We start from the raw sequence: 27,551 nt of genomic DNA, 5'->3' as shown, positions 1-27,551 counted from the left end.
CTCACTAAATGTTCAGAGAGCGACAGGCTCTGAATTTTCAAAGGGACAATCTGACAAAGCTCTGAATTTACGAATGCCCAGAGTGCACTCTGAGCGCTCTCTTACACTCCAGTGTGAATTTCCGAACGTACCCACAATAGAAAGAATCATCAGAATGATATTTCTTTGAGAAAGCGTTGCTATAAACAAAGTGGCATGGCATTGTTTGAAGATTGTTTGAACAAATTAGAACACAGTAGTATACAGTGCTGTTCTCAACAAATACTGTTACCCTACTGTATGTAGGTGGGTCAATTCCTAGAATGGGGAGTCCAATGCCAAATGTGGATATATGGTAAGCAGTGGTGTCCTCGTGGACTCACCAGCTGTTTAAATTAGTACGAGGAAGGCTTTTCCCACAGTGTTGAATCTGCAGGGTCCCAGAATAGTGTGAACTATAAGAGGGTTTCCATCACCTTACCTACCTCTTACTATGTAGAGTCCACCTCTGGTATATAGCAATATCTTAATTTGATCACTCTTTTGTTGCTGATAATTTTCCTGCACTGCAGGAAATGCAGATGGGGTTTGTGATTGACATAGATTCACTGAAAACCCACTCTAAGACACGGTTATATTAATAGTATTGCACTTTTCATGTAGCCTACTTTTGACCTGCTGATAGCCTAACCACCGGTCAAGCAACATTATGGACTAAACATTCAAATCCTGTTGCTGCAGGATTATTTTGCTGTAACAATATAGGTCAAATTAAGTTCCTAAATCTGTAGCAGACAGCTTGTACTGCAATTGCCTTGGCACATCAGAAGAATCAGAGTTTCCTGTTGAGTCTGTAAAGCTGAATAGATAACTCGGGATTAGTTATTTGTTCAAGCTGAATTATTGAAAATGTCATAACAAAGATCAAGTCATGACTGGAGATTGTGATAATTTCTTGGAGAGCTCCAGGCTCACAGTAAGCTATCTGAAGATGAGGGATCTCTGGAAACCCTCTCTCTCTCTCTCTCTCTCTCTCTCTCTCTCTCTCTCTCTCTCTCTCTCTCTCTCTCTCTTTCTCTCTCTCTCTCTCTCTCTCTCGTTCTCTCTCGCTCAGCCGCAGTCTCACTGAATGCAGAACCAATGTCACAGTGCCAATTCAGCTATATTATGATAAAAAGACAAGCCTTTTGAAAGAGAGAGAATTCTCATGAAATGGATGAGCATGTTGCTTAAAATTGAATATCTGACACCAGCTTCAGCAAATACAATTGTCAGTCAGTTGGAACCACACAGTCTTGTGATTTTTCATTTTTGTTTGATTGTTGTCAGTCATTTGTTGGGAAAACATTGGGACAATGCAGAATAGAGCTATATCACCCATACAAGACCTACCTGCAGAGTGAGACAGACAAGCAGAAAAAACTGTCCTCCTCAGAGAGGGAAACTATGGTCCTGAGGCACTGGGGAGGAATAGGGCTCAGGCTCATAGGTGACCTTTTGTTCAGGGGGAACGGAGCAGACAGACCCCTGTAGAGGTCCCCTTTCAGGGCTGGGATCACTACACCAGAGATAGTTTCTTTCTGCTCTACAGAGCAGATTGACTGAGGAGATTTTAATACACCTCTAGATTGGAATCTTTTAAAGTGACTACCAGGTGGAAATTAAGGAATTTACTTATATCTTCAATAATGGAACGTTGTTCGGTGTGTGTTCAGAGTCCTGCCGCTGCTCAGGAATGTCAGCAATTCTACAGATCAGATGTGTATTGTGAGCATAAATAATGGTAGTCGACGTGAGAATTCAACTCCAGTCAAATATCTACAGTTGTGCAATTACTTTGAAGAAAATGGACATGCGCACGCAGGCAACGAGCTAGGCTTTGTAGTATTCCATTCTCAAAGAAACAGATCATGAATTTAACTCATTTGTTAACTAACTGTGGATTTTTAAACTAACTGTGGGAAACTAAGGTTTTGACTGACTTTGAAGACGTTCTGAACATGTCAAATAAATGATATGCCAAGGGAGCTAAGGTTTAAAGTATACCTCTTCTTCGAATAGGAGCAATTTGGTGGCCATAACCTTGACATTAAATCAAGGACTAAGACTTAAAACTACGACCTTCAAGAATCTATGACCTTCAACTTCTCTCACTCATATTAAGGATATCTGTTAGAGAGCCAAGATATACTTGGAGCTGAATCGTAATATTCAGCATTGACAATTAACATATCATAACATCTATATAAAATATGGCTGTGTTGAAAGAGAAAACAAATAGGTGAAAAAGTGAATAATCGCTGCCCCAATAACGCTCAGTCGCTGGTGGCTGTATCTACAGCCACAACACTCCAAGGGGCATTGCATTTATCAGCCTGATGTCGTCATACACTCAGTGGCCAGTTTATTAGGTACATTAGGCCTAAGTGACTTTGAGTGTGGTATGATCGTTGGTGCCAGGCAAGCTGGTTCCAGTATCACAGAAATGGCCGGCCTCCTGGGCTTTTCACGCATGTCAGTGTCTAGGGTTTACTGAGAATGGTGCGACAAACAAATAACATCAAGTCAGCAGCAGTCCTGTGGGCAAAAACAGCTCATTGATGAGAGAATTCAATGGAGAATGGCAAGATTCGTGCAAGCTAACAGGTGTGCCACAAACAGGCAAGTAATGGGCGCAGTACAACAGTGGAGTACAGAACGGCATCTTGGAACGCATAACTCGTTGGTCTTAGTCACGGATTGGCTATTACAGCAGAAGACCACACAGGTTCCACTCCTATCAGCTAAAGACAAGAAGAAGCGGCACCAGTGGCCACGCAATCCCCAACACTGGACAATTGAGGAGTGGAAAACATTGCCTGGTCCAACAAATCTCAGTTCCTGTTGTGTCATACTGATGGCAGAGTCAGGATTTGGCATAAGCCTATGTCCCCTTCCTGGCTGGTGTACAGGCTGATACCAACTGAGCAACACTGCATATCTGTAGCTGTTCTGGAGGCAAAGAGGGGTCTGACCTTTATTTAACTAAGCAAATCAGTTAAGAACAAATTCTTATTTACAATTACAACCTACCCTGGCCAAACCCTAACCCGGACAACACTGGGCCAATTGTACACTGTCCTATGGGACTCCCAATCACATCCAGGTTGTGATACTGTCTGGAATTGAACCAGAGTCCATAGTGACACCTCTAGCACTGAGATGCAGTGCATTAGACTGCTGTGCCATTCATGAGCCCCAAGTGGAAGGGTGTACTAGATGTGTGTACATAATAAACTGGCCAATGAGTGTATATCAACAGTAAAATTTGGCAGTGTATGAGCTAAAAGGAAATTGTTCAATCACACCCATTGATCAGGTGGAAGTAAGACGTGTTACTATTATAATAATATCATAAGCCATCAAGTAGACTGTTTTCTCTAAAGCAACTTACAGTGATACATTTTACATGGGTGATACCAGGAATCAAACCCACAACCCCAGCATTACAAGCACCATGCTCTACCAACTGAGCTACAGAGGACCATTGTGAGGCATTGAGAGGGGCAGAAAGATGTCTGATGGCCAGGTCAATGTGACCTCATCTCTCTGTCAGAGCTGATGGGATGTCAATCTGACACAGCTGAGATTTGAAATCGGAAGGGATACCATGAGAGGGAGAAGGAGGAGGATCTCTCTTTCACCGAAACAATAAAATAAAAAGGCGATACCCTGACAGCAGATCAAACAACCAGAGCCACGCTGGAGGGAGATGAAGTATAAAGTAACAAACATCAGCCTAGCTGTCCCCTTCCCAGAGAACACACTTAACAATGGCCGAAGGACTGTCAGAGGACTGTCAACACAGCTGAATAAGATGTAAGAGTTATTGATCCACACATCATATTGTTAGAACTGAGTATCTCTATGTGTATTTATTATGGATCCCCATTAATTCCTGCCAAAGCAGCAGCTACTCTTCCTGGGGTCCAGCAAAGTTAAGGCAGTAAATACATTTTTTTTCAATTACAATACATCCACAGATTTCACACTTTGTGCCCTCAGGCCCCTACTCCACCACTACCACATATCTACAGTACTAAATCCATGTGTATGTATAGTGCATATGTTATTGTGTCTGTGTGTGTGTGTGCGTGCGTGCGTGTGTATGCACGTGTCTGTGCCAATGTTGTGTTGCTTTACAGTCCCCGCTGTTCCATAAGGTGTTTTTTTTTTAAATCAAATTTTACTGCTTGCGTCAGTTACTTGATGTGGAATAGAGTTCCGTGTAGTCATGGCTCTATGTAGTACTGTGTGCCTTCCATAGTCTGTTCTGGACTTGGGGACTGTGAAGAGACCTCTTGTAACATGTCTTGTAGGCCATGCATGGGTGTCTGAGCTGTGTGCCAGTAGCTTAGACAGACAGCTCAGTGCATTCAACATGTCAATACCTCTCATAAATACAAGTAGTGATGAAGTCAATCTCTCCTCCACTTTCAGCCAGGAGAGTTTGACATGCATATTATTAATATTAGCTCTCTGTGTACATCCAAGGACCAGCCATGCTGCCCTGTTCTGAGCCAATTGCAATTTTCCTTAGTCCTTTTTTGTGGCACCTGACCACATGACTGAACAGTAGTCCAGGTGCGACAAAACTAGGGCCTGTAGGACCTGCCTTGTTGATAATGTTGTTAAGAAGGCAAAGCATCACTTTATTATAGACAGACTTCTCCCCGTCTAAGCTACTACTGCATCAATATATTTTGACCATGACAGTTTACAATCTAGAGTTACTCCAAGCAGTTTAGTCATCTCAATTTGCTCAATTTCCACATTATTTATTACAAGGTTTAGTTGATGTTTATGGTTTAGTGGGTGTTTTGTTCCAAATACAATGCTTTTAGTTTTAGAAATATCATTGGATGTGGTGAAAATCTAATTATTATCAGAAACAGTTTATTACATTGAGGCCCTGGTATTTGTATCAACCTTTCTAATACTGCCAAGATTAGAGACATCCGTGAAACTACTTGGTACGGAAAGAGATAACCTTGTTAATCTCCATTATACACAGGATGTGAAGGCTGAACAACTTTCTCATTCATTCAATCATTAATCACGATTTCCTTTGATGTGCTTTCTGGGAAACATAGCAGTTATAACAGCACTCACTGTAATTGTATTGTGTGATTTGTCTTGATCCTGCTGTTGTGTCCCAGAGCAGTAGGGTCAGTCTGACCCTGGCCACAGATTAGACACAGGGACACATCTATTTCAGCATTCAGTACACCAAAGAGGTTCCGATATGCCTTTTATCAATTGCATTTAACAGAAGGTTAACACATGCACACAAGTGCTCAAATTATTCATCACAAAAAAGTCATTTGAGTGTAGGCTAATTGGTTTGCATGCTATTTCTATTGCAATTCTCCTGTCAAAAAATGAAGTTGTGGTTTTTTTTTTACAGATAATTACTTCACTAGCATATTGTAATTCAGATCCCATACATATAACAATACAATATGTATTGGATACTTTGTATGTGATGTGAGTACAAACAAGCCATGGTGAAATCTGCAAATCCTTTGGACTTTGCCTCAACTCACTAAATATAAATAGCCATTCAATTGTTATACTGTTTAAGTAACAGCCTCCTTGGATTATACATTCAGCAGGGGAATATAAAAACCAGTTTCTCGAAACACATTATCCACTTAATTTGTCATTTTCAAACCCCTTGAGTCTTGTTACAATTGGGTAAGTGCAATATTTAAAGCCTCTTTGTCACTGGAAGGACTATTCACCACCAAATGTGGATTTAAAGTGGCATTTGCATGGATTATGCGCAGGTTGAGTTTAGCGTTTGAAATTAATTTAAGGTGAAAGGAAAGCGGTATACCTCATCTGAGCACAGTATTGTTGAAGTTTGACGTGAATCTTATGACTCTTTGACGTGAATCTTATGACGTATGCACAATATGCTCAGTTTGTACTAGCTGATTCTGATCTGTTGTCTTTTACCCAGCCTGGAAAGATGGCTCAAAACCTCAGTGGTGATATACTGTATCTAAGTAAACTCCAGGTCAAGGATATTACAAGCCTTATCCAAACAAACATATAAAGCCCCTTACCATATTGATGAGCATTTTGTTTATTTGCAACCCTCCAGATCTGGTATGGAGACTATTCCTTAACCCCTAGCTACTGCTATTAGGCTTGTAGCCTCTCCTCTTGTGCTACAGTATTCTGTTTGAAGTGAATGAGATACAGTTGGCACAGATGTAAAATGTCAGTCCCTCTGCTGTCAGTCCCTCTGCTGTTTGATGCAAACAAACACTCAGCCAACTAGCCGCAATAAGATATGAACATAATACCACATATTTCTCAGTCAGCATTATTTACGTGAACATAACGCCACATAACTCTGGGTCTGAGCATTATTAACACATCAAATCAAATCAAACTGTATTTGTCACATGTGCCGAATACAACAAGTGTAGACCGTGAAATGCTTACTTACAAGCCCTTAACCAACAGTGCAGTTCAAGAAGAGTTAAGTAAATATTTACCAAATAAACTAAAGTAAAAAAGAACACAATATAATAACAATAACGAGGCTATGGGGGGTATAGGTAGAGGTAATTTGTACTTGTAGGTAGGGGTGAAGTGACTATGCAGTTCTCTATGAGTGGTTTGAGAGGTCAGGACAGCTCTGTTGTGTGGCGGGGAAATGTGAACTACAAATGATCAGTGCATTAGAAATAGAATATCAGACTAGTCTCAACCCTTCTACCCTCCATTTCCCCACAGAGATCCGTGAGGCCTTCAAGGTGTTTGACAGAGATGGAAACGGCTACATCTCAAAGCAGGAGTTGGGGGTGGCCATGCGGTCGCTGGGATACATGCCTAATGAGGTGGAGCTGGAGATTATTATCCAAAGGCTGGACATTGATGGTGAGTTACAAACATACGCAATTTTAAATGAGGTTTACTGGGATAATTCAAGATAAACCATTGGCCCCATTACATGTGTAAAAGTGTCTGGCTGATGAAACTATTTACTAAATATCCCCTCTCCTGTCCCTGCAGGTGATGGCCAGGTTGACTTTGACGAATTTGTTGCACTGCTTGGACCAAAACTTATTGCTGCTGGGATGCCTGATAAGTTCCATGGGGCAAACTTTGACTCTGTATTTTGGAAGGTAAAGTATCACTAGTATCACTATCAAAAGCCTCATCTGTGCAGTCTCATTCTCTTCTTTTTCTTTCAGAGTTAATTATGGCTTAATATTTCCTCATCAGAGTGAGATGATTTTCCTGAGGGCTTTTAAAGCTTTTGTGATTATAAACCACAGTCAGTCTAATTAGAATTACCATAAAAACATGATAGGAGCTAAATGAGTCATTAAAGAGAGGCCAATTCCACTGTGGTTATGCAATCACATATTTTATTCCTAATTGCCATTGCAATCGTTCCCCTGAGATTCAAATTTCTATTCAATTTTTCCATGAGAGAGAGTAGTCCAGAGCAATGTTCAGACAATTAATACAAACACTTTCTTAGTTGCTTTATTGTTTAAATTCTTCATCACTCCGTGATGACTGGATCATGACATTGGATGTCATAATAGTCAGGGGGCTGTTCATGATTTTAAACTTCATAACAGTAATTCCCATCAGAAGAGGCTAGTAGGATGAGCTACAGGAAGATGGGCTCATTGTAATGGCTGGAATGGAATAAAATGGAACAGAATCAAACATGTGGTTTCCATGTGTTTGATGTATTTGATACAGATCCATTAATTCCATTCCAGACATTACAATGAGCCTGTCCTCCTATAGCTCATCCCACCAGCCTCCTCTGATTTACATCCATGTGTCTGTGTAGAGATAGAAACCCTTGCACCTCTTATAATTGTCTAACATAGAAATGCTCCCCTGTGTAACCTTGCTCAAACATTCATATGCAGACCTGTAGTTGTGGTCAGTCACCAAGTTTCCATCTAACCTTTTTATGCCAGTAAAGTACATGTCGGAAAAAATGTCACGACAGGCCTAATGGAAACAGAACATTTGTCAGGAAATGTCCAAATGTTGTCAAAAAAAATACAATAGACAATACAATTTATTCACAAATATTTACAAATACAATTTGTGTCTGTAAAGTTGATTATGTGAGAAATGTCGGTGGAAACGCTTATATGCACAAATATTGATACCATCATATCGAGGTAAATTTGGAGTCACATGATGAAATGTTGTGTGGTCCTCCCAGTACGACTCGTCGGGGAGCATGCAGTTTATTAGGCTACAGATGAACTTCACAGGGTGGTGAAAGTGTAAGTGGATGAGCTTAATGCTCCTTTCCAATAAATATTGAGGGTCTTATTCTGGTGACATGATGATCGTTGCTTTACTGCTGTTTGACAAATAAAAAAATATTGTCGCTCTTATCCATAATAATCCCATCATGTAGACTAGCCTACCCACACTGTATCTGTTGATAGATAGAGCACATGTACCAAGACCAGAGTAGGCATGTGCTATTTAACACAACAGCTTTTGTGATAAAACTATTGGTGGTGTGGAAAAATTTTGACACGATATATCAACGTTTTTATTCGGTACATGAAAACGTGACTTTTTTTGGTGTGCATTACCTAGTCACACACTGATTGTTATCTGCAACAAGTTCCTTTGGTGGAAACACACCACTGGTGGAACATTTGCATATTTTTTCGGTGTATTTTTGGATGTTCGCATGAAAATCTGTCGCCTGTTGGATTTAAACCTAGCTAGTGTTTGTGTCTGGTACTATCCCCCAGTGTGACATGTCGAAGCTAACGGTAGATGAACTGAAGAGGCTCCTGTATGACACGTTCTGTGACCATCTCACCATGAAAGACATCGAGAACATCATCATGACCGAAGAGAGCCACCTGGACAACCAAGTGTGCCAAGTGGACATTGACAGTAAGAGCTTCAGCCAGCACAATCATGTTTAACACATTGCTGATAAATACAGCTATGCAATATTTCTGATGAGCAATATTCATGCTACCGTCTTAAGAAGGCTTGTAATCGATGAAGTACAATGTGTTGTGTACTGTTTTCCTGATAGATTTCTCTCTCTGTCATTGTCTCTCTATTTTTCTCTCTCTCTTCACAGCGAGCCCGACACAACAGGTGAAGCACACTTGTGTGCGGAAGAGTCTGATTTGTGCTTTTGCCTTTGCATTTATCATCAGTGTAATGCTTATTGCGGCTAACCAGATGCTCCGTAGAGGTATGAAGTAGAAAGTCCTTCACTACCAGAGGGGAAAATAGTTTTCTTCATTGTCCTTTCACACTCAATCCAGTGACTAAGCAGAGACAAATTAAACTGGAAAAAAAGAAACAAAATGACATGGATTTTCTTTGATTCAGAGACATACACTGAGTATACAAAACATTAAGAACACCTTCGATATATTAAGTTGCACCCCCAGAACAGCCTCAATTCATTGGGGCATGGACTCTACAAGGTGTCAAAAGCGTTCCACAGGGATGCTGGCCTGTGTGGACTCCAATGCTTCTCACAGTTGTGTCAAGTTGGGTGGATGTCCTTTGGGTGGTGGACCATTCTTGATACACACTGGAAACTGTTGATTGTGAAAAACCCAGTAGCGTTGCAGTTCTTGACACAAACCGGTGCACCTGACCCCAACTACCATACCCAGTTCAAAGGCACTTAAATATTTTGTCTTTCCCATTCACCCTCTGAATGGCACACACACAATCCATGTCTCAATTGTCTCAAGGCTTAAAGATCCTTCTTTAACCTATCTCCCCCACTTCATCTACACTGATTGAAGTGTATTTAACAAGTGACATCAATAAGAGATTATAGTTTTCACCTGGGATTCATCTGGTCAGCCAGTCATGGAAAGAGCAGGTGTCCTTAATGTTTTGTACATTCAATTACCATTCTGTCCTGAGATCCATTTAGAGCCAGAGCATAGACCGAACCCCGTTACTAAAACCGTCAACTGGACGAATGGGCATTCAGTGATGTAAAGTAACTAGTTTTAAGTTTCAAAATGTATTGGTGGTGTGTACAGGATACACATGCTATACACCGTCCAATGAAATGCTAACTTGCAAGTTCCTTCTCGACAATAAAACAACAATAAGAAATAATAAAAGATAAGAATACAGGCACCGTTTCAAGTAGATGTCCTGGATGGGTGGGAACACGATCCCAGTGATGAACTGGGCCGTCTTCACCACGGGACTTGTGGTCGTGGATGGAGCAATTCCCGTACCAGGCCGTGATGGAACCAGTCAGGGCACTCTCAATGGTGCAGCAGAAGTATTTGGAGAGGACCTGGGGTGGCATGCCAAATTTCTTCAGCCCCCTTAGGAAGTAGAGGCGATGTTGTGGTGGTGTAGTGGTCCATGTCAAGTCCTCGATGATGTGGATGCCGAGGAACTTAAACTGCTGACTCTCTCTATTGCAGTCCCGCTGGATGATGTGGAACTATACTGAACAAAAATATAAAAGCAACATGCAACAATTTGAATGATTTTACCTAGTTACAGTTCAAATAAAGAAATCAGTGAATTTAAATAAATTCATTAGGCCCTAATATATGGATTTCACATGACTGGGCAAGGGGTGTAGCCATGCTCACTAACTGGGATATTAACAAATGTGTGCACAAAAGTTGATTGACCAACAATTTAAATGTTGCGTTGTTTGTGTTTAAATTTTTGTTCAGTATAAGTACAAATAATTTGAAGTACTACTTAAGTATTTTTTGGGGGTATCTGTAGTTTACTTTACTATTTACATTTTTACATTCTGCCATTGCATAGCATGTAGCCAATGGCAGTCGCTAAAGAAAATGGGATAAGAAGCTAATGAGATTGGAAATGGGGAAATATGATTTTGGTGAACTTCTTAAACACATAAAATATTAATTACATTATCAAACCTAAGATGGGATCTGCCAATCCGAATCTGCTATTGAACCACTGTTCCAACTGCTGGCTCACCCCAGTTCTCCTTCTAAACACACAGCACGTGTAAATTACATGTAAATAATACCAAGTAATACCATTTGTTTACTTCCTCTGTGGTGGTTGTACTTCAAAGTCAGATGTGTTTATTACAGTTATTATGCAAATAATAGTTCTTGCAAAAAGGTACATGACAGTTTTCTGTAAATATTTCTGTTCTGTGAGTAACAGGTTTTACGGTATGCTGTGAAGGATATTGAAACATATCATGGATATCAATGTTGTTTTGTTTGGCTGTTGACATGGTCCACAAAAACAACATTCAGCTATTGTTTAGATTTTGACTTGGTTATATTTTCTTAATGGAAGTAGAGACACGATATATCAAAGATGATGATATCAAGAATGTAAACATACAATAGTTTTTAAACCAGGGTTCTAATGTATGATTTTCAGGTTTACTGAAACTGGAATACCATTCTAACACAATTAATGTGTTAATGGCCATTTACTTAATTTTTTACCTATTACTCTTTTGTCATGTTTCTTTTTAAGAATCAGTGTTTATCATACAGTACCAGTCAAAAGTTTGGACACAACTACTCATTCAATGGTTTTTCTTTATTTTGACTATTTTCTACATTGTAGAATAATAGTGTAGACATCAAAACAATGAAACAACACAAATGGAATTATGTAGTAACCCAAAAAAGTGTTAAACAAATCAAAATGTATTTTGTATTTGAGATCCTGCAAAAAAAAGTAGCCACCCTTTGCCTTGATGACAGCATTGCACACTCTTGGCATTCTCTCAACCAGCTTGATGAGGTAGTCACCTGGAATGCATTTCAATTAACAGGTGTGACTTGGTAAAAGTTCATTTGTAAAATTTCTTTCCTTCTTATTGTGTTTGAGCCAATCAGTTGTGTTGTGACAAGGTAGGGGTGGTATACAGAAGATAGCCCTATTTGGTAAAAGACCAAGTCCATATTATGGCAAGAACAGCTCAAATAAGCAAAGAGAAAACACAAGCCATCATTACTTTAAGACATGAAGGTCAGTCAATGCGGAAAATTTCAAGAACTTTAAAAGTTTCTTCAAGTACAGTCGCAAAAACTATCAAACGCTATAATGAAAGTGGATCTCATGAGGACCGCCACAGGAAAGGAAGAGGATAGAAGACAAGTTAATTAGAGTTAACTGCACCTCAGATTTCAGCCCAAATAAATGCTTCACAGAGTTCAAGTAACAGACACATCTCAACATCATCTGTTCAGAGGAGACTGCATGAATCAGGCCTTCATGGTCGAATTGCTGCAAAGAAACCACTACTAAAGGACACCAATGATAAGAAGAGACTTGCTTTGGCCAAGAAACACAAGCAATGGATATTAGACTGGTGGAAATCTGTCCTTTGGTCTGATGAGTCCAAATTTTACATTTTTGCTTCTAACTGCCATGTCTTTGTGAGACGCAGAGTAGTTGAACCGATGATCTCTACATGTGTGGTTCCCACCGTGAAGCATGGAGGAGGTGTGATGGTGTAGGGGTGCTTTGCTGGTGACACTGTCTGTGATTTATTTAGAATTCAAGGCACACTTAACCAGCATGGCTCCCACAGCATTCTGCAGCAATACGCCACCCCATCAGGTTTGCACTTAGTGGGACTATCATGTGTTTTTCAACAGGACAATGACCCAAAACACACCCCCAGGCTGTGTAAGGGCTATTTGACCAAGATGGAGAGAGATTAACTGCTGCGTCAGTTGACCTGGCCTCCACAATCACCCGACCTCGATCCAATTGAGATGGTTTGGGATGAGTTGGACCCCAAGGGGAACAAAAAGCAGAACAACAAGTGCCTAGCATATGTGGGAACTCCTTTGAGATGGTTGGAAAAGCATTCCTCATGAAGCTGGTTGAGAGAATGTCAAGAGTGTGCAAAGCTGTCATCAAGGCAAAAGGTGGCTACTTTGAAGAATCTGAACTATATTTTGATTTGTTTAAAACTTTTTTGCTTACTACATGATTTTATATGTGTTATTTCTTAGTTTTGATGTCTTCACTATTATTCTAAAATGTAAAAAATAAACCTTGAATGAGTAGCTGTGTCCAAACTTCTTACTGGTACTGTATATTAAGAATTCAATTATCATTTTGATGAAATGCTATATATTTTGTATGACGAATAATAACATACCAGATAATACTATATAAAGTAAAGTGAAAAGGAATGGGTTGTGCAATAGTCTAGGGCAATTCCAAGGTACAAGAGTGATGCTAAAACTTTTCAGACTTGTTAAAAGTAGTCCTTGAGCATAACGTTGTATGTTTTGCAATCATTGGTTTTTGTTTGATATACATTTTAAAGTGAAACATCTGAGTCTCAGCATCGTTCTGTTAACGTGGAATTACCCTCTACCTTGCTGAGGATGACTAAATATAGCTTGGTTATCTGTTCATATTTACATTGTACAAAACACTGAGATCAGCTTCCTAACATTAAGTTGCACCCCCTTTTGCCCTCAGAACAACCCTAATTCCTGGGGCATGGACTCTAAAAGGTGTCTAAAGCGTTCCGCAGGAATGCTGGCCCATGTTGAGTCCAACACTTCCCATAGTTGTGTCAAGTTGGCTGGATCCGTTGGGTGGTGGACTTTTCTTGATACACACGGGAAACTGTCAAGCGTGAAAAACCTGGCAGCATTGCAGTTCTTAACACACATCAATGCGCCTGACGTTCAAAGGCACTTCAATCTTTTGTCTTGCCCATTCATACTCTGAGTGGCACACACACAATTCATGTCATAATTGTCTCAAGGCTTAAAAATCCTTCTTTAACCTGTCTTCCCCCCTTCATCTACGCCTATTGAAGTGGATTTATCAAGTGACATCAATAAGGGATCATAGCTTTCACCTGGTCAGTCTATATGTCATGGAAAGAGCAGGTGTTCTTAATGTTATGTACAATCAGTGTATATGAGAAATAACTATATGACTACACGCATTTGTGCAAATGTGAAATAGCCAGTGTAATAGACAATACATACAAAAATATTAAAGCAATGATATTGCATATGAACAATGTTACATTGAAATATTGAGGAGAATATGTTTATGTAGAGTTTGTTGAGAGCTGATCAGATGTTTTACTCATATCCCTCAATGTGTCATATGTAGCAGTTTGGTTCTCTATATGTGACTGTGATTGTCATCAAGTCAAACATAGTGCAGCTCTGATACTTTGTGTCAAACACAGGAGGAAATCCACATATCAATCATTTCAGAATAATATGTTTTATGGACCAACCATTCTTGATCGAAAAATAACTTGTAACAAATATATTTGTCAGAGATGAATGTCTTGCAAATCTAAATTAACACAATATACAGGCACAGTTGAAGTCGGAAGTTTACATACACTTTGGTTGGAGTCATTAAAACTCATTTTTCAACCACCAATTTTTCAAACAATTGTTTACAGACACATTATTTCACTTATAATTCACCGTATTACAATTCCAGTGGGTCAGAAGTTTACATACACTAAGTTGACTGTGCCTTTAAACAGCTTGGAAAATTCCATAAAATGACGTCATGGCTTTAGAAGCTTCTGATAGGCTAATTGACCTCCTTTGAGTCAATTGGAGGTGTACCTGTGGATGCATTTCACGGCCTACCTTCAAACTCAGTGCCTCTTTGCTTGACATCATGGGGAAAATCAAAAGAAATCAGTCAAGACCTCAGAAAAAAATTGCATACCCCCAGAAGTCTGGTTCATCACTGGGAGCAATTTCCAAACGCTTGAAAGAACCACGTTCATCTGTACAAACAATAGTATGCACATATTAACACCATGGGACCACGCAGCTGTCACTCCGCTCAGGAAGGAGACGCGTTCTGTCTCCTAAAGATGAATATACTTTGGTGCGAAACGTGCAAATAAATCCCAGAACAACAGCAAAGGACCTTCTGAAGATGCTGGAGGAAACAGGTACAAAAGTATCTACATCCACAGTAAAACGAGTCCTATATCAACATAACATGAAAGGCCGCTCAGCAAGGGAGAAGCCACTGCTCCAAAACCTCCACAAAAAAGCCAGACTACGGTTTGCAACTGCACATGGGGACAAAGATCGCACTTTCTGGAGAAATGTCCTCTGGTCTGATGAAACAAGGTAGAACTGTTTGGCCATAATGACCATCGTTATGTTTGGAGGAAAAAGGAGAAGGCTTCCACGCCGAAGAACACCATCCCAACCGTGATTCACGGGGGTGGCAGCATCATGTTGTGGGGGTGCTTTGCTGCATGAGGGACTGGTGGACTTCACAAAATAAATGGCATCATGAGGAAAGGAAAATTATGTGGACATATTGAAGCAACATCTCAAGACATCAGTCAGGAAGTTAAAGCTTGGTCGCAAATAGGTCTTCCAAATGGACAATGACCCCAAGCATACTTCCAAAGTTGTGACAAAATGGCTTAAGGACAACAAAGCCAAGGTATTGGAGTGGCCATCACAAAGCCCTGACCTCAATCCCATGGAAACATTGTGGGCAGAACTGACAAAGCATGTGCGAGCAAGGAGGCCAACAAACCTGACTCAGTTACACCAGCTCTGTCAGGAGGAATGTTGGAAGCTTATGGAAAGCTACCTGAAACATTTGACCCAAGTTAAACAATTTAAAGGAAATGCTACCAAATACTAACTGAGTGTATGTAAAGTTCTGACCCACTGGGAATGTGATGAAAGAAACAAAAGCTGAAATAAATCACTCTCTCTACTGTTATTCTGACATTTCACATTCTTAAAATAAAGTGGTGATCCTAACTGACCTAGGACAGGGAATTTACTAGTATTAAATGTCAGGAATTGTGAAAAACTGAGTTTAAATGTATTTGGCTAAGGTGCATGTAAACCTCTGACTTCAACTGTATATGGTGAATGGAAATTATCCCTAATGTGAACCTTTAGGTGTCCTAGAACTGTCTAATGTCGCCTTTGGTTATGGCATTTTTTCAGCATCAGTAAACTCTTCCTATGCTCTTTAGATGCAGAGGCGGTAGGTAGCCTAGCGGTTAAGAGCGTTGGGCCAGTAAGGGGTTTGAATCCCTGAGCCGACTACATGAAAAATCTGTCAATGTGCCCTTGAGCAAGGCACTTATCCCTAATTGCTCCTGTAAGTCGCTCTGGATAAGACCGTCTGCTAAATGACTAAAAGGTCAATAAATGTAAATGCACATACAGTATGTACCCATCACCACAACAAATAAACATTTATAAAAGTGATGTCTGGGAGCATGTTGTCCAATAAACACAAACATAAATAGCCTTGTCAAATGTTTTTATTCCTATCGTACGGATACTGTAACTTTTTAAGGGAACAGACATAAATATTGTAATGTTTTAAGATGTAATGTGTGCAATTGAAGGCTAGTGATTGTTGGTGTGTATCATAATGTGAGACAACAGGTGATACACACATTCATATAAGACTGCCTCGAAATCTACTCAGGGACGTTACTAGAATTTGATATAAATAAGGAAATGATACAGAAATGTGAAGCTGCATTCTAATTAAGTTTGATAGTGAATCTTTCAGCTGATTTCTGTAGCACCATTAATGTTATGGCTGTAGCCCTATGGTGGAATCTCAATGGGCCAGATGGTGGCCCTACCTTCAGACAGACATCAGTAGCTCTGGTTCCCTGGGACTCAAATCCCAGCATGAGTAGACAGGAAAACTTTAGATATGCAGTAGTAGCAGATATCATTAGACAGGTCAAAATGTTCAGTAAACCAGAAAGAGGTGGAAAAGGAGACAGACTGGGTAGAAAAATAATGGTGTTGGAAATCAGAATCTCAATGTTCTTCTGAGCATAACAGAGTAATCCCATGGGAAGTCAAACATTTGAGGCCATTTTAGGACCTTCAATATCCTCAGAATTACCATAGAGGAGAGTGAATTGCAAGTTCTGTTTTAGTTGATCATATAATTGTTAATAAATGGTTTATATGGGAGATCCCAGCAAACCTGCTTGAAATTCCCATACATAGCCTCTGGGGTTTGACAAATACATAATGGCAGTTCTTTCTGCCCTGTTTACTAACAGGAATCAAATTTTAAAAGACAGTGAGTACTCAAGTGGGGAATGATAAAGTTATGTGTTATCTGAAGAGAATCAGCAATACAACATATGGTTATGCTGTTGTATGAAAATATATCTTCAAGAGATGATATAATAAGCTGACAGCCAACCTCTAAAGGCACTAATATTACATCAGCATGAATGGAACATCAAGTCTAATCAATGCACAGTAATGGCAAGGATCCATTTGAGCACGCAGCTCGATTTTCCATGAAACCATACAACATGAAAACAAAGCTCCTGCCCAAAGGGTTACTATACCTCTCGTTGTTTACATGTCAGACTCCTGTTTGATGATATCGTGTCTTGACAAGCTGATGACCTGAGAGGATCTGACATGGAGGCACTCACTGAACTTTAGTCCCAAACAAGACATGTCTTCTCTTCACCTCTCTGACAGTGACAGGTCTATGATTCACACCCAGGGAAGGCACTTCCATTCTCCCTCGAGGACCTCTAGCTCACAAGAGTCTGGTAGACTGTCTATAACATTCCTCTAGGGGGACTTTGGCAGACACTAGTTGCTGGCTGGCCAAAGATTTCTCAAAGGGGGGGGGGGCAATTCAGATCGACTTTGGATCATATTGACGACTGTTTAGTTTATCCCCTGGGAGAAGGACAGAAAAGGAGAAGGACATTTTTCATAGGAACTTTTTTAACAATGGTAAATAGCCAAAGATGCAATAAACTGAAATTATTATGCAATGGATCTAAATAAAAAGTGGTGCTGTTTCAAATGGGTTTCTTTGAGCAGTGCAGATATGCAGAAACTCATTAAAACGTAATGATGGTAATCTATGCCTTTATTTATTTTCCATCTTTTGTCTTTTGCGTCTCCGGTATCCTAACTCCACATCGCCCTTCATAGACTGTAACACATACCACCACAGCAAAGAGTTGAAATAAATCATATTCTAGGGACCACAAAATCCAATAATATCTACATGCCTTTGAAAACATCTAGGCCGCTTTCCAGACCATGACAAAAAATATCACTGGGACACATTTTGTTTATAATATTGTGTGGGTAGAGTAAGACTCAACAGTTACATTTTGAACATTCATACAACATGTTATTCTCCTGAGATTTTCCAAGCTGTTTTAAGTATTTACATTTGTTAGAAGAGAAAGCTAAAATGGTTGGATGGTTTTAAAACAGGATTTAAGTTTAAGTTTGTAATAGTGCCTGCAGTTGCTAAATTACTCAAGAGCAATTGGGGGTAAGCCTGGCACTCGTTCCCCAAAAAGGCAATGCAGAACCTTGCTCGTCTTAATTAAATGTTACAACTTTTGGTGCATAATAATAATTAATGAATGCATCTCGGACTGCATACCAATGACAGGTCCAACAAGTAGCTGCATACACTATGAATATATTATCTATTACCCCACTGCATCTTTACAACCATTATTGCTGCATAATGCAAAAATCAACCTTCCTTTTTCATTTATTTTCAAATCAACCTTTCAATTCCAAACAAGGAATTTGAATGTTTATTAGATATGAATGTTTACCAAATATGAATTTCCAGTTGTTTTGCATTGCCATTTTCTAGATCTGCATAATGATCTATATTCTTACATGACGCACACTGTAAGAAGCAATCATGACAATTCCATATGTTGAACCTAATTCCAAGCTATCTATTAGGGTGATATCTATTAAATAGCAATACAAATATGACATTAATGATTAATGACCAATCAGTGAAATGAGGTTTGACCTGCCTGGCATGTGCTGGCAACTGAATCTCATCAGTTCCTGGTATGCTTTCAGCAGAGAAGCTGAAGACTTGCTGCTGGGGAGCCATTTCTCTTACTGTGTGTTGCAAATCAAAAGTTAAATTGTAGTGTTGATTTGCTGTTAGGGGATTTTACTCTGCATTTAACCTCAAGCCCATAACAGCCAAATACAATGCTTGAATGATTGGACTGTGAAAAACAAACCACAGTGAAGAACCTCTACTACTGCCAGGTGCCTACAGCACATAGTCAATAATGGAATATCAGTAAGGAGGGGGACTGTTGTAGAATAACAAAAAATACAAACTGCTTTCAGTAACACATGTGTAAAACACAATTACACTAGCAACCTGTTACAAAATAGCCTACTGAAATATTTCCAAGACACAGGTGACAGATTTTTATCACGGATTCAAGGAAGACAGACTCGATGTACATTTGTATTCATTTATTTAGTTTATTTAACTCGGCAAGTCAGTTAAGAACAAATTCTTATTTACAATGACGGCCTATCCGCTGGGCCAATTGTGCGCCGCCCTATGGGACTCCCAATCATGGCCAGAGGTGATACAGCCTGGATTCGAACCAAGGACTGTAGTGACAACTCTTGCACTGAGATTCATTGCCTTAGACCGCTGTGCCACTCGTACATTGGGACTCTGCTTGTAATTCTCTTGCGGAGCCTAGAGAGACAGTTGTTAATGTGTCACATTTCAGCAGGGAATGGACTCAGTATTCAGCACAGCAACTTCTCATTGGAGGTGGCTAAGGTCCTAAAGAGCAGTGAGGATGGTAAAAAGAGAAGCAGATCAGATATAAAGCACACAGTGTACCGGCAATTAAGCAACCAATGCAAGCTGCATACTAATGGTTGAATAGTAGCAAAAAGCTACTATTAATAGCTACAAACTTTTCTACTTAAAATTTTGTTTGGTACAATGACTGTACATTTTGGTGAATAGTTTGAATAAATGCAAAACTACAAGTGTAAATACCAACTTAATTATGTTGAGTTATTTTATGCCTGGTTCAGGGAAACTTATCAGGGCTCTCGGTGGCAGGTAGGCAGACACTAAGGCCTTGTGTCAAGTCATTAACTGTAGTCCTGCTCAAATTGACCATGTGAGTTTTTATCACAGAGCCCAGAGATGTAATACAGCCAGCATGGCCATAATATTCAGAGTAGAGGAGGTACTCACACTGCTGGTCAACCAACCAGCAAAGTATCCCTGTCCTGGCATCTCCCTCAGAGCCAATCTGAAACAAATTGAAAATGTTATTCTAGGGTGTAGCGGTTTGGGTTTTAATCTGTGTCAGTGTCACAGGAGCGGCAGATGATGCCGGCAAAGGGTCGCCGTCACATGGTGATGTGACATCCTGCCAAGGCACGGTCTGATCTGGCCCTCAGTTGTGTGGCACATACTGACAGGGCTCCAATTACACACTGAAGTAAGGTCCTGAATAGCACTTGTTCTATTATCCCCTACAAATGAAACGTGGGGAAACACTATTTTATTACCTGAAGATAGGGACACAAAAAATATGTTTTTACAAATATGGACACCATCTTTTGTGCATGTGGCCAACATCAGTGATGAGGTAAAGTTGTAACATCCATCCACTCAAAATAAATCTTCCCAAAATACACAAACCACTTTTTCATCATAAAGAATAGGTGGAGGGAAAGAAAGCACATATAGTTTTTTTCTAAATGTGGTTGCCACTCCAGTACCTCTGCTTTCCTGAGGTCATCATTTCAAAAGCATTACAACCTCACATTCTGCAAATGTATAATTCATAATCCATTTTCTTAAATCCAAGGACTTCCTCAACAAGTCTGCATGCAAATAACTCATAAGACTAATGTAGACTAATGAAGAAACTCAATTCAAATATGAAGATTAAAAAAAATACCCTCACCTTCATCAAGTAAAAGTTTGAGGCTTAATAAAAATAAATGATCAATTCTTGCATCACCAAATGGAACTTTTGAGAAATAAAATGGTGAATCTCCTTTAGTTAACCCCATTCAGTTCAGCCAGACTTTCGATCCACTAGGGGGAGGGGGCAGAAGTGAGGGAGGGAGGTCAGGAATTGTGAGGAAATGTGGTGGTATATCATTCTCTGGTTGATCGTCATCATCTTCCTCTTTCAAAACACTGTAGGGAGTAAAATAGATGAACCATTTTAGGAAAAGGAAAAAGAGGAAGAGCTATCGTTGCACCGATGGTATCAAATCTGACGCTGTGCAAGTGAAAATAACATTTTACCACTAGCATGCACAGTAAGTACTGACAGCCTTTGACCATTTATTCATACGGTACCTTCCACTGCTGAGGGTGGCTCTCCTCTTCTCCCCCCTGGTAAGAAACTCCTCTATGCTCCGCTCAGGGGATGCTCTGTGCTCTGGGTCCTCTATGCTCCGCTCAGGGGATGCTCTGTGCTCTGGGTCCTCTATGCTCCGCTCAGGGGATGCTCTGTGCTCTGGGTCCTCTCTGCTCCATCTTTCATCTAGAGTTCAGACTGCACCACTTAATATGGAGCTAATTAACACAAGCACCATGGTAACTTTGAATTCCGAGCAAAATTAGTAACGATGCTTACTATGAGGGATTTCATTAAACCACCTAAATGAACAGAGTGGCATTGTGTGTTCATAATTCAAACATCAGAGTAACTTGCCACCATAATGATGTAAATTTGACTTAAAAATGTTATCATCATGCAAGGCATAATTAAAATGACAATGACGCCATTGCTCATAACTGAATACCCTTCATTTGAGGACCATGTCCATGGCAGACAGTGCCATCTTGTGGAAACAACTGACCTTCAATCTGCATTCTTAGGTTCTCCATTTAATTTATTTATTTAACTAGGCAAGTCAGTTAAGAACAAATTCTTATTTACAATGACGGCCTACCAAAAGGCAAAAGGCCTCCTGCAGGGACGGGGGCCTGGGATTAAATAAATGTATTCAATATAAATATAGGACAAAACACATCACAACAAGAGAGTCATAACACTACATAAAGAGAGACCTGAGACACCATAACAAGGCAGCAAAACATGACAACATGGTAGCAACACATGTGAGCAGCACAAAAACTTTGTACAAACATTATTGGGCAAAGTCAACAGCACAAAGGTCAAGAAGGTAGAGACAACAACACATCATACAAAGCAGCCACAACTGTCAGTAAGAGTGTCCATGAATGAGTCTTTGAATGAAGATATTGAGATAAAACTGTCTAGTTTGAGTGTTTGTTGCATCTCGTTCCAGTCACTAGCTGCATCGAACTGAAAAGAGGAGCGGCCCAGGGATGTGTGTGTATTGGGGACCTTTAACAGAATGTGACTAGCAGAACGGGTGTTGTATGTGGAGGATGAGGGCTGCAGTAGATATCTCAGATAGGGGGGAGTGAGGCCTAAGAGGGTTTTATAAATAAGCATCAACCAGTGGCTCTTGCGACGGATATACAGAGGTGACCGGTTTATAGAGGAGTATAGAGTGCAGTGATGTGTCCTATAAGGGGTATTGGTGGCAAATCTGATGGCCGAATGGTAAAGAACATTTAGCCACTCGAGAGCACTCTTACCTGTCGATCTATAAATGATGAATCCGTAATCTAGCATGGGTAGGATGGTCATCTGAATCAGGGTTAGTTTGGCAGCTGGAGTAAAGGAGGAGCGATTATGATAGAGGAAAGCCAGTCTAGATTTAACTTTAGCCTGCAGCTTCGTTATGTGCTGAGAGAAGGACAGTGCACCATCTAGCCATTCTCCCAAGTACTTGTATGAGGTGACTACCTCAAGCTCTAAACCCTCAGAGGTAGTAATAACACCTGTGGGAAGAGGGTCATTCTTCTTACCAAACCACATAACCTTGTTCTGAACACCTCCAAAACAAAGGTCAAGGGTAGAGAAAGCTTGTTGTAGAGCATTTAACACAAAATCCGGGGAGAGGCCAGCTGAGTACAAGACTGTATCATCTGCATATAAATGGATGAGAGAGCTTCCTACTGCCTGAGCAATGTTGTTAATGTAAATTGAGAAGAGTGTGAGGCATAGGATTGAGCCTTGGGGTACTCCCTTGGTGACAGGCAGTGGCTGAGACAGCAGATTATACACATGACTCTTTGAGAGAGGTAGTTAGCACACCAGGCCAAAGACACCTCAGAGACACCAATACTCCTTAGCCGGCCCACAAGAATGGAATGGTCTACAGTATCAAAAGCTTGGGCCAAGTCAATAAAAATATCAGCTTCGAAACAAGGGCAATGGTGACATCATTGAGGACCTTTAAGGTTGCAGTGACACATTCTTAACATGAGCAGAAACCAGATTGCATACCCAAGAGAATACTATAGACGTCAAGAAAGCCAGTCAGTTGATTATTGACAAGTTTTTCCAACACTTTTGATAAACAGGTCAAAATAGAAATAGGCCTATAACAGTTAGGATCAGCTTGATCTCCATGTCCCTCTGACATGTGAGAGAATCTGCAGTTGTTGCCGAACACACACTGGCCTGATGCAAAGGACAAAAATATAAGCAATACACAGATAAATCGTAAGGGTCTTTAATTCACACGACATGTTCCTTGTATCTTTAATTGTAGTCTTTAGAAACCTCCTGCATGGTTTCTTAGTCCGTTCATCATAGAGGATAGCTGCTGTATCTGTGATGAGAGAAGAGGTGTCAATGTGTACATTAAAATCTACAACCACAAGTATATCAGATGATAAAAACAACTGCAGAGATAGGGTCACTGTCAATTATTTTTAGAAAAGGACTTAAACTGAATTGCATTTTATCACATCCATCTGAATATAACCCCAACCATCTCTTTTTGCTGTTATTTTGTAATTATATTACGTCTTCTGATTGACACAGTAACCAAACCTTTACGCCCTGATCTGATGTAGGAAACCATGCCTAAGCAAATTCCATGTAGCTTCATCGTATGGGCAGGTGGGGGAGTACTATTCATCTCTGTGTTAGTTTCCTGGTTCGTTATCTATATGTTTTGTGTATGCAATGTGTGAGCTATGACAAGATTTTCCTAATGTAGGACAATAAACGTGATTCTGAAAACACATTGGCAACTTGATGTTGGTCCTGCTGTCTGCCAAAATGCCAAGTAAATAAAGCCTTTTTAAAACAAGAAGTTCCTTCATCTGTTCTTCAAAAGTGCATTGATGGGAAAAGTAAGCCAAGTGATAGCCATCATTCCCCCATTTTTTTTCTGCAAGTCCATAGACAACCCTTTTTCTAAAAGCATCTTATACCAAGTCTGCATGAACGTATAGTTGTAACTTTTTACACACTTGAGCGCACCAACACAATATTTCTTCAGACCGAGGACCCAACTATGTCGGACTGAAACTCTTGGGAAATGACATTTCTTACCTCTGAAATGGTCAAACCAGGCTTTTTTTTTTTTGATCTGTGGTGTTGAACACCGTACAAGTGTTTTTTCCTGTTGTGCATGTTGTCCTGAAAGGGCCGGTCACAGTAGTCACAGTCACAGTAGTCCCAGTAGTCCCAGTAGTTCCAGTCACAGTAGTCACAGTAGTACCGCTTCCCCATCATTGAGATTCTGTCTTCAGTTCAGTCAGCTATAGAGTCACCTCATATCTCTGAAACCAAACAGTGGCTGTGTTCAAGAGCATCGAAACCGTGATGTATCATAAATTGTGACAGACTGACTGATCTACAAATAATTATGAGTTGTTAGATAATACGTGATTTATAGATCAGACAGTCGATAGCACTGTTGAATGCAATGTCGAACAAGCCCAATGATTGAAAATATGACCGTCACATTACAGGCCCCAATTGAAGTACCAAGACCTACAAGTGCTTACCCTGCAGTGAGTCAAGGGTTGGCAAACCCTTCTTGTGTAGAGCTACTGGGTGTGCAGGCTTTTGTGCCAACATGACTCTCTACACATCTGATTGCATAGGCTACTAATCCTCCAACCCCCTGCTCATCCAGACTTTAGTTAGCTAAAGCAGGGCTGGAGAAAGGGTAGTTTGAGAACCCAAGGCCATACAGCCGTGATACAAACTCGGTCTAGAACCTACATTCACTCCAGCCACCATGGTTGACCAATGAACTGACCATCCTTGTCTAACGTTACTAGCTATAAAGAAATAAGCAATACAAACCTTTTTTTTATGTGAGGATTGGGACACTCAGTCATAGTATTCAGCTAACATAACATTTAGCAAATGGTTTAGCTGTTAAATCGTTGTGACTTCGATGCGAGCTTGTTTTCTTGAAATGTAACATTTCTTCTTCGATGAGGGTTAATGGTGGTTTGCATCCAATATACGTTGCATTACGACCCCCTACTAGATTGGAGTATAACTCTGTTATACTTTGCTTACATTTTTTTTTTATAACAATATATTAATAAATAAATACCCTACCATCTAACACTATACTCACTAAAACCCACCACCCTACTCCACTATTTAAATCCATTTGGTTCTACCTCAGACCAACAGCCTGAAAGGATGGGACACCACAACTTAACACACCCTGTAACTCTTCTGACGTCAAGTCTTGCACACCCAAATAACACACCCTGTAACTCTTCTGACGTCAAGTCTTGCACACCCTCTCTGCAGATGCCACCACCATCTCAATTTTCTGTGACTTCTGTTCCATCCCTGCAGTACAGTTGATAACCATTGCTATTAATGCTAAAAATCCAATCTTCATGAAACATCCAGTACAAGTCAAAAGTTGACACACCTACTCCTTAAAGGGTTTTTCTTTATTTTAATTATAATGAATATATCAAAACTATGAAATAACACATATGGAATCATGTAGTGAGCAAAATAGTGATAAAACAAATCAGAAATATATTTTATATTTGAGATTCTTCAAACTAGCCACCTTTTGCCTTGATGACAGATTTGCGCACTCTTGGCATTCTCTCAACCAGCTTCATGAGGAATGCTTTTCCAACAGTTTTGAAGGAGTTCCCACATATGCTAAGCACTTGTTGGCTGCTTCTCCTTCACTCTGCGGTCCAACTCCTCCCAAACCATCTCAATTGGATTGAGGACGGGTGATTGTGGAGGCCAGGTCATCTGATTCAGCAATCCATCACTCTCCTTCTTGGTCAAATAGCCCTTACACAGCCTGGAGGTGTGTTGGGTCATTGTCCTGTTGAAAAACAAATGATAGTCCCACTAAGTGCAAACCTGATGGGATGGCGTATCGCCGCAGAATGCTGTGGTAGCCATGCTGGTTAAGTATGCCTTGAATTCTAAATAAATCACAGACAGTGTCACCAGCAAAGCACCCCCACACCTCCTCCTCCATGCTTCACAGTGGGAACCACACATGTGGAGATCATCCGTTCAACTACTCTGCGGCTCACAAAGACACATCAGTTGGAACCAAAAATCTAAAATTTGGACTCATCAGACTAAAAGGACAGATTTCCACCGGTCTAATGTCTATTGCTCGTGTTTCTTGTTCCAAGCAAGTCTTGTCTTCTTATTGGTGTCCTTTAGTAGTGGTTTCTTTGCAGCACGCAGTCTCCTCTGAACAGTTGATGCTGAGATGTGTGTTACTTGAACTCTGTGAAGCATTTATTTGGGCTGCAATCTGAGGTGTAGTTAACTATAATGAACTTATACTCTACAGTAGAGGTAACTCTGAGTCTTACTCTCCAGTTTCATCATAGCGCTTGATGGTTTTTGTGACTGCCCTTGAAGAAACTTCATATTATTCTTCTTCAAGTCCTTCAAATTTTCCAGATTGACTGACCTTCATGTCTTAAAGTAATGATGGACTGTCATTTCTCTTTGCTTATTTGAGCTGTTCTGGCCATAATATGGACTTGGTCTTTTACCAAATAGGGCTATCTTCTCTATACCAACCCTACCTTGTCACAACACAACTGAATGGCTTAGACACATTAAGAAGGAAAGAAATTCCACAAATTACATTTCAACAAGGCACACCTGTTAATTGAAATGCATTCCAGGTGACTACCTCATGAAGCTGGTTGAGAGAATGCCAAGAATGTACAAAGCTGTCATCAGGGCAAATGGTGGCTACTTTTAAGAATCTGAAATATATTTAGATTTGTTTGACACTTTTTTGGTTACTTCATGATTCCATGTGTTATTTCATATTTTTGATGTCTACACGATTATTCTACAATGTAGAAAATAGTAAAAATCAAGAAAAACCCTTGAATGAGTAGGTGTGTCCAAACTTTTGACTGGTACTGTATTTCACTTGTTGGCCTAACCCTCTGTACTGGTATAGCTCTGCTACTCACACTCCCCTCTACATTATTCATTGCCTCAGCATACAACAACTTCTGCACTACTCTAACCCTGGAAATCTCAAACTGCCTCTCTTGCACCAGAAATTTCTGATTCCCGGGCTCATGGGCACCCCTACAATTAACACATACCACTACTTTCCCCAATGCTACACATTCCTTTGTCTCATGCCCTTCTGCACACTTCTCACACCTAGGAACCTCCCTCCTACACACTGCTGCCACATACCCATAAGCTTGACACCTATAACAACGTGATGTATTTGGCACAAAAGCTCATACAGGATAACTTATGTATCCTAACATCACCTTGTTGACTCAACATCAAAACTCAAAAGGACAGACAATGACTCTCACGCCCCCGTCACCACTCACAC

At 40.2% G+C, this 27,551-nt stretch overlaps 1 protein-coding gene and 1 long non-coding RNA gene across 2 annotated transcripts in view; one reads left to right on the top strand and one right to left on the bottom strand.

The window, feature by feature from the left end:
• Window positions 1-9,445, top strand: part of LOC112259322 (calcium-binding protein 7-like) — a 32,685-nt gene extending 23,240 nt beyond the window's left edge. The window contains exons 2-5 of the mRNA XM_024434036.1: window positions 6,769-6,912; window positions 7,048-7,160; window positions 8,784-8,931; window positions 9,128-9,445. Coding sequence (XP_024289804.1) covers window positions 6,769-6,912; window positions 7,048-7,160; window positions 8,784-8,931; window positions 9,128-9,255 — 533 coding nt within the window. The 3' untranslated portion in view covers window positions 9,256-9,445. The remainder of the gene's footprint in view (window positions 1-6,768; window positions 6,913-7,047; window positions 7,161-8,783; window positions 8,932-9,127) is intronic.
• Window positions 9,446-19,409: 9,964 nt separating this feature from the next.
• On the bottom strand, window positions 19,410-21,789 carry LOC112257557. Its single transcript, XR_002954599.2, has 3 exons — window positions 21,178-21,789; window positions 20,053-21,012; window positions 19,410-19,626 (listed from the first exon to the last, which is right to left on the bottom strand). It is a non-coding gene; the product is annotated as an uncharacterized LOC112257557 (long non-coding RNA).
• Between the last annotated feature and the right edge of the window lie 5,762 nt (window positions 21,790-27,551).

The sequence above is a fragment of the Oncorhynchus tshawytscha genome, linkage group LG09, assembly GCF_018296145.1.
Source record: "Oncorhynchus tshawytscha isolate Ot180627B linkage group LG09, Otsh_v2.0, whole genome shotgun sequence".
Taxonomy (NCBI): Eukaryota; Metazoa; Chordata; class Actinopteri; order Salmoniformes; family Salmonidae; genus Oncorhynchus; species Oncorhynchus tshawytscha.
The sequence above is the reverse complement of the archived record's forward strand: the minus strand, read 5'-3'. Positions and strand labels throughout refer to the sequence as shown.